Raw genomic sequence first — 12,471 nt, forward strand, 5'->3', positions numbered from 1 at the left:
ATTGACCAAAACTAAATCTTAGTGGCCTTAAAAGCCCTTTTCGACACTTTTAAGGACCAAAACAGCCTTTTCACCGTCTTTTTCATGCCATATTTGAATTAATATGAATTTAATGAAATAATTACCTATGATAGATATCTTAATTAATTTAAACACCTAATATTTAACCCTAATCCTAACCATTACAAATACAACCTTATAAACCGTAATTAAGGGACGAGACCAGAAGCATGCATAATTAAACAAATTACGATCAAAAGGGAAAATAACCCTAATTCTACACACCTTTTTCGAACTATATACACCCCCAAAACACCATTCTTCAATCAATTTTAGTCCACCAAATCAAGCTTAAAAGTTTCAATCAATCAAGAACAATGCTGCACTTTGATCCAGAGATTGATTGTACATCCAAATCGCCAGATAACGAACTCAAGACTCATAGCAGTACTTATGGGGACTCAGTCATAATTCATATCACTTTTCTATTATTGTTATGCAAGTTGTTTCTAATTTTGATTATTAGGATGCATGCTTAGTTGTTCTAATCGTTCTTGCCATGAAATTGCGATAACTGTATAAACTACCATGATTTTCATATTTTTCATCTCTAGATCCATGATTGTACTGTTGTTAATTGTTTCATACATTTAGTTTGATTATTTTCGAATTTCAAACACTTAATTACGCGTTTTTACTATTCCAACATGTTTTTCAAACGAATCTCAAAACTAGTACGACCTCTGTTTTGGCGCCGCCGCCGCCAGTCTATTTGGTAGCGTCGTCGGTTCTTCAAGTGCCGGTATTTTTTGTTTCTAGACCCTTCCAGATCTTTCGATGTGATTCCAATTTGTATTTTTTATGTTTCCGGGCTCGTTTGCCTTGAAATTAGGCCCCGTTTGAGCCCACATATTTCTAATTATTTGTACGCTTTATTTTTGTAACCTTTTGAACTCATTTAGTTAGAATCATCATGCCATGTCAGCAACAATGATTCTGTCAAGTCATTATGAACTTTGAGGCCCAAATTGCCAGACCAGCAATTTCCAAGAGCTTTTCTCGCTTCTTTCGAATCGGTAATGGGGTCGAGTTTGAACCAGTGAATTTGTATCGACTAGAGGAACAACCTCCTTTTTTTGAATCCGGCTATATCGACCAATGGATTTGAATCCGGCTATATCGACAGACAGACGACAAACAACTACAAGACATTCTAGAAAATAGGTTTAAAAATATCTCTAAACTTTGGATGTATATTATCTACAATTGGGTATGTTTACGTTGTTTACTACTTTGAATGTATGTCTAGATCCACCATTATTAACAGGATTAATTAGATAATCACGTTAATTTAGTTGAAATCTAATTAATCACATAGAAAATTTTGGACTGCCATAAAAATGTAATTAGTGGTTGTTTAGGAATTCAAGATGATCATTCTAAAAATGAATCTCACATTTACATCGGGTTTAGGTTTTATGCATACAAAATGGAATAAAATCCACTTGCGCATGTTACATGTTAGAAACCTCATGATTATATGTTATCTCAGAACTACTTACTACTTGTCCACATGTAGTCCAGATCGAGTTATATGCGCATTTTAATATAATACATGTTTACATTTCCACATTTACATTTTAGTCTTTTTTTCCAATTATTTTTATTCCCAGCCCTTTATTTCTAGTATGCTATTATTTGGATATCCTGCTTTGTTGAGATATTCTTTTTATCAGGAATATAGTTTTTAAATTGATAAAATCAATAAGTCAAGTACATAAGTTTTGGTTGTGTTCATGAACCCGATTTTTTGGAAAGATTTGAGATGTAATTAAAATTCAAAGGGAAATTTGGAAAATAAAAAATATTTGAGATGTAATTATTTATAAAAGGTGGATACCACTGTAATTATTTTATATTTTGATAATTATCCCTATATTTTTTTAAGTTATTTATACAATCAAAGAAAAGTTAAATTATCAAATATTAACTTTTTAAAAATTAAAATACACAAAAATTACCAAATAAAACAATATATGTTATTTTGTAATAAAGTTTACTTTTTGGAAGACCTAAGTCTATTTTTGGTATATAATGCTCAAACTCATATCCAACTTGCTTGGCTAAGGAATGGATATAAAACTTACAAGTTTTAGCAAAAACAATCCAAAATCATTCTTCACCACATAAAAAGAACAACATCAAAGTGGCCACTAACATAAAAAGAAAAATAAAACATGGACACCAAATTGAATGGAAGAGAAGAGAGTAGTACTACTACTAGTTGCCCTATCACTTCATTACCATAAATAACATAAAGAAAGAAAAGCAGACAAAATAAGCTAGAATCCAAGCTAAAATCTTCCCCACAAACTGAAAATGACATGCCATCTTTTTCTTTATTAGCTCTTCTAATACATGTACACCACCAACTAATACTTAAATCAACCTATTCATTATTTAATTAATCTAGTTTAATTACAACCTAACACTTCTTCATTCATTTCATAAACAATTTTGCATCTATTCTTCAAGCAACACTAATGATGCTGTCACCACTAGACATGGGCTTAAAAGCTCCTGAAGAAGAGTGTGTTGACGCTGTCGGCGGTTGCTCATCCGACGACGGAGAGGATAGCTTCAAAGACAGTGGCAAAGACGGGGGATTTTCTTGATCATTTAAGTTAAGATCGGCCATTTTTGAAGATGGGGGAATTGGAATTGATAATTTAGAATTTGTGCTTGGTCCTAATGGGAGATTGTTCTGCATGGAAGTCTCGAATGAGACCGAAAAAGTTGACATCGGAAACACTTTAACTCCAAGATTAGTTGCAGTAGTGTCTTGATGAGGTGATACTTGATCTTCCTTAATTGTCGAGCCCAAGAACTGCAATATAAATTCATGAACATGAGAATTTGTCAAAATATATATAACTAATGTAAATAGAGTTAACTTAAATTGCAAGTTCAACTTCCGATGATGTGGACTTACGGTATCAGTTGTGATATCGAATAGACTAGACCTCCGGCGGCGGCGATTTTGGTTGGTCCGGCGGAGGAAGTATTTTTGAGCATGACTAGCAACTTGGGTAGGGGTACGAGTCTTGACAAAGTTTCTTGAAATTCCTCTCCAATCTCCTTTTCCTACTTTCTGTAACCCCGACAGAAAAAGTCTATGTTCTTCCTCTGACCATGGCACTCCTATTAAAAACATATCCCACACAAACCAATAAATACCAGAAGCCAAATAAAACAAAAAAATATTATTTTTTTTGTTATTGGTACCTCTCTTACGCTCGCTACTCCTGCCGGAGGCATGAACGACGTCGTCAGATTCATAGCCGGCGTCAACATCAGCGTTACTGTCCTGAGGCTGCATGTCATACTGGGACAGGTTATTCATACTAACACTCTTTCGAAAGGAAGAACCTTCGGTCATCATTCTCACACCAAATAGCATAATACCGTTTTCTCCGCCGGTAGAAGAAGCGGCGGCTCCACCACTTGTACATCCGCCATCAGCTGCTGAACCGTCTCCGCATGTTCTTGTGTTATGGCCGTTATTTCCACACTGTGAACAACTGCGGGACATGTTGCTATTTTCAGATGTTTGAATGAACTAGCTAGGGTTAGGTTTAGCCCATGCAATAGGAAAAATGAGAGAGAAAATAGCGATAGAAATGGAAAAAGATGAGAAAAGGTAGCTTAGGTTTGATTAATATAGTAGTGGTTTTAAGATAGTTTAGCCTTTTTTTACTTCTATTGTGGATGTGAAAAAGAGAATACTTATATTTTTTAATTATTTAACATTTGAATTATTTAATATATTATATACTCAACTTGTTAATCGAGTAGACAATTTTTTTTTTTTTGGTCAATCAACCAAAAGAGCAATTATATTGCAAAATAGGTCCAATTACAACTCCCAACTGGGAAAAGCAGCTAACTAATTACAACTCTGCAGACAGCAGACAGCAGAACAACTAAGTAACAAGCTACTACACAGAAGCCAGAACTAACTCATTTTGCTCCTCACATCATTTGAAATTCTAGCACAGATCTGATCTCTGTTTTGCACTTTCTGATTAAAAACTGCATCATTCCTTGCTCTCCATAAGTGATAGACTGTGGCATTGAACCATAATCTTCTGGCTTTTGCTTTTAAAGATTTTCCTTTAGCTCTTCTAGTCAGAAAGCTAACTTCTCTTCTCCAACTAAACTTCTGCCTGCTTTCATTAGAATTTTTAAGAGTTTTTTCCCAAACATCAGATGAGAAAATGCAATCAAAGAACAAATGCTCTATGCTTTCAATTTGAGAGTTACACAGAGGGCACATATTGTTTGTAGTAACTCCCCATCTTAGGAGCTTGTCTTTTGTATTAAGACTACCCATGATGGCCAACCAAGTAATAAAAGAGTGTCTGGGAATCATACCAGCAAACCAGACAATTCTGTGCCAAGAAACTTTCCTTTGCTCAGGGATTAGACTTCTCCAAGCACTGTTTACACTGAAAACTCCATTAGGTTTACCTTTCCATTTGATGCTGTCTAAGACATCTGGGATCACACTGCTGTTCTCTTCTATGAATTTCCAGGCATTTAGGGTAGTATCATCCATTGGGTCAGGAAAAACCCATTTGTTACCTCTCCATAAGTCAGAAACTTTGGCCATCTTAGGAATGTCTGCATCCTTCAAGTTAAGGTCTGGAAACCAATCTTTAACTGATCTCCCCTTCAACCAAGGGTCATGCCAGAAGGTAAAAGATTTCCCATCTCCCAAATCATACTGGAATAAATGTTTAACAGAGTCTCTGATTTTCAGAATCTGCCTCCAAATCCAAGAGCTTTCATAAGGTTTGTCAATACCCCAGAAACTAAGTCTCTTTAATTTGTTAGCAGATACCCAGGAGGCCCATAAGGTAGCCTTTTGAGAGACAATGCCCCAAATGTGCTTAACTAAGGCAGCTTTATTCCACAAGAGAACAGACTTAATGCCTAGTCCACCTGAGTCTTTTCTGTTGCACACTTTTTTCCAGTTAACCAGACCCTTTCTATTACTAGTGTTGTTACTACTCCATAAGAAGTCCCTGCAGGCTTTCTCAACTCCTTTTATCACTGCTTTAGGAAGCATGAAGACAAATTTTTAATATTAACTTTTTTTGTCAAAAATTAAAATTTTATGAAATGTTCGAAATATAAAAATGAACCACTCCAAATTAAACTTCCTTTAGATCTGAAAGGAAATGCGAATTGTATCATAAGAGAATTTATTTGAGGCTGTAAATTTTGAACCGTTTATTGTGTTGACTTTTTAAACATCGGTGTCAAGCCAAGTGTTATTTGTTAGTATAATGAAATTGAAGGCCTTCTGTATACTTTTGATTGTTGCGCAACGTCCAATGATAAAGGTTTCCTTGTGGAAAACAATTTTGGGAAAAATAAAGATAAAAGAGTCATTTGTTATGAATAGTGTGTGAAATATTATGGATGACAAATTCAAAGTTACCTATCTAATTAGGTGAAAATATTTCAACCCTCTATATTTGACATGCATGTAAATGCATTAATTACATGGTGGGTGAAATTGCCTATAAATAGGTTCCATTCTATGTAAAATTTACAAGTGAAAATATACTTACAAAAGTAGTAAAATCCTCTCAAATATTTGCTCTCTTATTGCATTATTAAGTGTTAACTAAATATTCATTAGTTTAGTCTACAAGCATTATCTATATTATTATTAAATTTATAACACGTTATCAGCACGATCGTTTTATTAGTTTACGATTCTCTAATCCAAGAAAATTCGGTAAAGTATTCCAAAGGTAAATCTCTAACTTTAATACTTGTCTAATTATTTAATTAATGGAAGGTTATACTTCCTACAAATTTTATTTACTTAATATTTAATTTATTATGTTTATATCTATGTTATTAATTTTTATATGGAAGGCTAACCCTCCTATAAATAATCATTTAATAATTTAATTTTAATCGTTGATGCTTGAGTGGTAATCCCCTTTCTATAAACGATTTTATTTAGTTGACACTATTAGTATAAATATAAATATTTTTATATCATAATTAATTTAATTCATTGTTGTCTTCATCTAAATAATTTTATTCAAAAAAAAAAAACCTAACGGCTACATAACGGTAACAAACGGCTATATAACGGTAATAAAACGGCTATATTTTTCTCTATATATACTCACTTTACTATTTATTTTCACTACACAATTTTTCATCTCTTAATCTTCAAAAATTCAAAAATGAAGCTATTTTGGATTATTATTATTATGTTACTTAGTTTAATACTCATTGGTATATTTAATCTTCCGTGGGAAGAATTTTATTTATATTTAGGTATTTTTGTATTTATTGTTCTACCTTTATTAGGTGTTGCAATAATTGTCGATTATGCATATTTATAAGCCAAAAATATGATGGTTGTAGTTGTTTGTTTAATTTTGAAAATAAATGATTATTATTTCTATGCTTTTATCGCATAAATAAATATTAGTTCTAATTATATTTATTTTTCATGTGATAGTTTAATCATGTCAAATCTTACAAAGCTTGAATTTACGGCACTTGATGTATCTGGAAAAAAAATTATCTGTCATGGATACTAGATGCAAAAATACATCTGCAAGCCTCTGGTCATGAGGACACTATTAAAGAGGGAAATAATGCCTCTACTCAAGATCGTGCAAAAGCAATGATCTTCCTTCGCCATCATCTTGATGAAGGATTAAAAAATGAATATCTCAGTGAAGATAATCCACTTGTTCTCTGGAATAGTTTAAAAGAACGCTTCGACCATCAGAAGACTGTAATTCTTCCAAAAGCTCGTTATGACTGGATGCATTTAAGATTGCAGGATTTTAAAAGTGTTAGTGAATACAATTCTGCAATATTCCGAATTAGCTCAAAGCTAAAATTGTGTGGAGAAACAATTACTGATGAAGATTTATTAGAAAAAACATTATCCACTTTTCATGCATCTAATGTGGTACTCCAGCAGCAATATCGTGAGAAAGGCTTTAAGAAATATTCAGAGTTGATTTCTTGCCTTCTAGTGGCTGAGCAGAATAACGAGCTGTTAATGAAAAATCATGCGGCACGACCCACTGGTTCTGCTCCATTTCCTGAAGTAAATGCGAGCGCATATAGATCTCCTCGTGGTCGTGGTCGTGGCCGTGGTCGTGGTCGTGGTCATGGTTATGGTCGAGGTGGAAATAATTACAACCATATCGGTCATAATAACTCCTTTAAGCATAAAATTCACCACCAGAAGTGGGATAAAAAGGAGGAGAAACAAGAAAACAGGAACAGTGGACAATATAAACATCAAGTGAAAAATGTCGATAGTAAATGTTATCGATGTGGCATGACTGGGCATTGGTCGCGTACCTGTTGTACGCCCAAACATCTTGTTGAGCTTTACCAAACTTTCCTCAAGAAAAATGGAAAGAATATAGAAACAAATTTTGTTTCTGATGATGATTTTGACCACAGTCTTATGCATAATGACTCTGTAGACATGACACATTTAGATGTTTCTGATTTTCTTGAGAACAATAATAATGAAAACTAATCCAGCATGTATTGTGATGTTTTTATTTACTTATGTATTGTTATGTTATTCTATAATTTCTTATGGTGATTTTTTCTTTGTTTGAATTAAGAAGCATATGGATAATACTCAGCATATTGTTTCGTCCAAGTTCAGTCATGAAGACATATGCCTTGTGGATAGTGCGAAAACCCACACTATACTCAAACACCAAAAATATTTTTCAAATCTTAAAAGATGTCAGACAAATGTCAGTTCAATATCTGGTAAGGTAAAATTAATTGAAGGCTCCGGAAGAGCTATTATTCTATTACAAGGGGGAACTATACTTACCATTAATGAAGCATTATTTTCCCCCAAGTCTCAAAGAAACTTGTTAAGTTTTAAAGATATTCGTCTGAATAAATTTCATATTGAGACAGAAAATGATGATAATATGGAATATCTTCATATTACAACAAATGTTTCAGGTAAGAAATATGTAATTGAAAAATTACCCACATTTTCTTCTGGTTTATATTATACATATATAAATGTGGTCGAGTCACATATGGCTGAAAAGAAAAAGTATTGCGATGCTTCAATACTAAAATTATGGCATGAAAGATTGGGTCATCCAGGATCAATAATGATGTGGAGAATAATTGACAGTGCACAAGGACATCCACTGAAAGGTGAGAAAATTCCCCAAGTAAGTAATATGTCATGTACAGCTTGTTCTATTGGAAAATTAATTGTGAGACCTTCACCGGCTAAAATTGAAAATGAATCACCTTTATTTCTTAAAAGAATTCAAGGTGATATATGTGGGCCAATTCATCCACCATGTGGACCATTCAAATACTTTATGGTATTGATTGACGCATCCAGCAGATGGTCACATGTTTGTTTATTATCAACTCGCAATGTTGCATTTGCAAGATTTCTTGCTCAAATTATTAAATTGCGTGTTCAATTCCCTGATTACACAATTAAAAGGGTAAGACTTGATAATGCTGGTGAATTCACATCTCAAACATTCAATGATTATTGCATGTCTGTCGGAATCACAGTTGAGCATCATGTTGCACACGTACATACACAAAATGGTTTAGCTGAATCTCTAATTAAGCGCCTTCAGCTTATTGCTAGACCATTAATGATGAGAACTAAGCTACCTATCTCTATATGGGGACATGCTATATTACATGCTGCATCATTAATTCGTGTTAGACCTAGTGCATATCATAAATACTCCCCATTACAATTAGCATTTGGTCAAGAACCAAATATTGTCCATCTTAGAATTTTTGGTTGTGCTGTATACGTGCCAATTGCACCACCACAACGCACAAAAATGGGTCCTGAAAGAAGATTGGGAATATACGTTGGTTATGTGTCCGCATCCATAATTAGTTATCTTGAACCTTTAACAGGTGATGTTTTTACAGCACGTTTCGCCGATTGTCATTTTAGTGAAGAAGAGTTCCCACCATTAGGGGGAGAAAATAAACAATCAGATAAAAATATTGCATGGTGTGAACCTTCATTATTGCATCTTGATCCTTGCACAAAACAATGTGAAACAGAAGTTCAAAAGATTGTGCATTTGCAAGCTGTTGCAAATCAATTACCTGATGCGTTTACAGATACAAAAAGAGTGACTAAATCATATATACCAGCAGTTAATGCCCCTGCTAGAGTTGAGATTCCAAAAGAGAATTCTGAAAATAAAGTCGCTCATGAATCAAAGACACGCCAGAAGCGTGGAAGACCGATCGGTTCAAGAAATAAAAATCCTAGGAAAAGAAAAGGAGCAGAAAATCTCGATCATGCTAGCAAAGAGAAAGGTGTTCCTGAAGAAACACAAGATAAAGAAAATACTCCAGAAGAAGAAATAAATGAGGTTAACCAAGGCAATGCCCCAGAAGAGGATATGAATGTAATTAATCAAGGCAGTACCCTAGAAGAGGACACAAATGAGAATAACGAAGAAATCTCGATTAATTACAATAATACAAAGATTGTTTGGAATCGAGACACAATGAAAAATATTGACGAAATTTTCTCTTATGTTGTTGCATGTGATATCATAAATGGAAATGAGGATCCCGAACCGAGATCGGTTATTGAATGTCAAAATAGACATGATTGGGATAAATGGAAAGACGCTATGCAAGTTGAATTAGAATCTCTTAACAAGAGAAGTGTGTTTGGACCTGTTGTCCTCACACCTAAAGATGTGAACCCGGTAGGTTACAAATGGGTCTTTGTACGAAAACGAAATGAGAAAAATGAAATCACAAGATATAAAGCTAGACTTGTTGCTCGAGGCTTTTCTCAAAGACCTGGAATTGATTATGATGAAATATATTCTCCTGTCATGGATGCAATTACATTTCGATATTTAATCAGTCTTGCAGTTTCTAAGAAATTAGAAATGCGTCTCATGGATGTTGTAACAGCATACTTGTATGGATCGCTAGATAGCGATATTTATATTAAGGTCCCTGAAGGATTTAAAATGCCTGAAGCATTAAATAGAAAACCCAAAGAAATGTATTCAATCAAATTGCAAAGATTTTTGTATGGGTTAAAACAATCAGGGCGCATGTGGTATAATCGTTTAAGCGATTATTTGATAAATAAAGGCTATGTGAATAACCTTATTTGCCCATGTGTTTTTATCAAGAAATCAACATCCGGATTTGTGATTATAGCTGTCTATGTTGACGATTTAAATATTATTGGAACAGACAGTGAGATCAATGAAGCAAGTGTGTACTTAAAGGAAGAATTTGAAATGAAAGATCTTGGAAAAACCAAATATTGTCTTGGTTTACAAATTGAACATATGCACAACGGCGTATTAGTGCATCAGTCAAATTATATAGAAAAGATCTTAAAACGTTTTGGTATGGATAAAACAAATCCTTTAAGTACTCCTATGGTTAATCGATCACTGAATGTTGAAACTGATCCATTTCGTCCTTGTGGAGAAAATGAGGATATTCTTGGTCCTGAAGTACCATATCTCAGTGCAATCGGAGCACTTATGTATCTCGCTAATTGCACTCGTCCTGACATATCCTTTTCTGTCAATTTATTAGCAAGATTCAGTTCAGCTCCCACGAAGAGACATTGGAATGGAATCAAACATATATTATGTTATCTTCGTGGAAGCACTGATCTTGGTTTATTTTATTCTAACGATTCAAATCTAGAATTGATTGGTTATGCAGATGCAGGTTATTTGTCTGATCCTCATAAGGTTAAGTCTCAAACTGGATATGTATTTACAAGTGGAGGTACTGCAATTTCTTGGCGGTCACAGAAACAAACAATTGTAGCCACTTCCTCAAATCATGCTGAACTTATTGCATTACATGAAGCAAGTAGGGAATGTGTGTGGCTCAGATCAATAACACAACACATTCAAGAATCTTGTGGTCTTCCAGTCCATAAGAGTCCAACTGTTCTATATGAAGATAATGCTGCATGTATAGCACAAATCAAGGAAGGATACGTCAAGAGTGACAGAACCAAACATATACCTCCAAGATTCTTTTCATACACTCAAGAACTTATAAAGAATCAAGAAATTGACATCCAGTATGTTCAATCAAATAATAATTCATCTGATCTCTTCACGAAGGCACTTCCTACAGCAATATTTAGAAAACATGTTCATAATATTGGAATGCGCCATCTGCGAAATACATGAAGGATTATCTCTGTTGCAATGAGGGGGAGAAATTACGCACTGCACTCTTTTTCCCTAACTAAAGTTTTTATCCCATTGGGTTTTTCTTTAGTGAGGTTTTTAATGAGACAGTACGACATAGCGTAATTTAGAATAAACATTTTGTCATCCAAGGGGGAGTGTTATGAATAGTGTGTGAAATATTATGGATGACAAATTCAAAGTTACCTATCTAATTAGGTGAAAATATTTCAACCCTCTATATTTGACATGCATGTAAATGCATTAATTACATGGTGGGTGAAATTGCCTATAAATAGGTTCCATTCTATGTAAAATTTACAAGTGAAAATATACTTACAAAAGTAGTAAAATCCTCTCAAATATTTGCTCTCTTATTGCATTATTAAGTGTTAACTAAATATTCATTAGTTTAGTCTACAAGCATTATCTATATTATTATTAAATTTATAACATCATTTATATTTTTATGGTTTGACTTTAAAATTAAATAAACCCTCAACGTTCATAAAATTTCAAATATGCCCTTAACATCTTACAAAATGAACAATCGCATTCACACCCCCATTTTTATCTTACAAATACAACGTTGAGGGTCTGGTTGTTAAAATTAAGGGATCTGATTGTTCATTTTTCAAGACATTAGGAACATATTTGAACCTTTCCGGACATTAAAAAATTACTTGACCCTGAAATCAAATTTTAAGGGCATAAATCACCCTTTCCCCAAAAATCAAACATTAGATATTAGAATTTGGATAATTGCCAAAACCCATCTTCATGACCCCTGTACTTTTATTTTTGGCTTAGATTCATCCATTGTCATGATTTTTAGGTTTTTTTATCACTAATATTTTAAAATTTAAATTTGGTTTGGAATTTTTTAATTTTCGGTTTAAAAATTTCTTTCCGTGTGTTTTCAAGTTAACATTATTAACAATCGTTAACGTGACATTTTAAAAACATTAGAAATAATAAAACACATTCGAGATCATCTGACACGTCATATAAAGATTCTAAAAATCTAAAATACCTACTATAAGAATTCACTATATTGTAACTAAAAATTTAATGATAAAATAAACTTTGTCACCATTAGTGAGTTTATTGTGACAAAAATTATTTTGTAGCAATTAAGATAAAAATAAAATTTATTTTAATAAATTAATATTTTGACAAATACTTTTGT

The 12,471-nt window shown here is 33.3% G+C and overlaps 1 protein-coding gene across 1 annotated transcript; it reads right to left on the reverse strand.

Annotated features, from left to right (window-relative positions):
• Positions 1–2,249: 2,249 nt before the first annotated feature.
• Positions 2,250–3,714, reverse strand: LOC126685916 (transcription factor MYB1R1). Its single transcript, XM_050379925.2, has 3 exons — positions 3,286–3,714; positions 2,993–3,201; positions 2,250–2,887 (listed from the first exon to the last, which is right to left on the reverse strand). Exons 1-3 carry the CDS (start codon positions 3,590–3,592, stop codon positions 2,531–2,533), a joined length of 873 nt encoding a protein of 290 aa, XP_050235882.1. The 5' UTR covers positions 3,593–3,714; the 3' UTR covers positions 2,250–2,530.
• Positions 3,715–12,471: the final 8,757 nt, after the last annotated feature.

Source organism: Mercurialis annua, linkage group LG6 (assembly GCF_937616625.2).
Source record: "Mercurialis annua linkage group LG6, ddMerAnnu1.2, whole genome shotgun sequence".
Lineage (NCBI taxonomy): Eukaryota > Viridiplantae > Streptophyta > Magnoliopsida > Malpighiales > Euphorbiaceae > Mercurialis > Mercurialis annua.

What these genes read in the sequence shown, in the direction of transcription:
- LOC126685916 (XM_050379925.2), bottom strand. Translation starts at nt 3,592, where the DNA reads ATGTCCCGCAGTTGTTCACAGTGTGGAAATAACGGCCATAACACAAGA. An exon ending in GAGTAGCGAGCGTAAGAGAG is followed by an intron (nt 3,202 to 3,285) that starts GTACCAATAACA and finishes TGTTTTTAATAG; the next exon opens with GAGTGCCATGGTCAGAGGAA. An exon ending in TCGATATCACAACTGATACC is followed by an intron (nt 2,888 to 2,992) that starts GTAAGTCCACAT and finishes TTTATATTGCAG; the next exon opens with TTCTTGGGCTCGACAATTAA.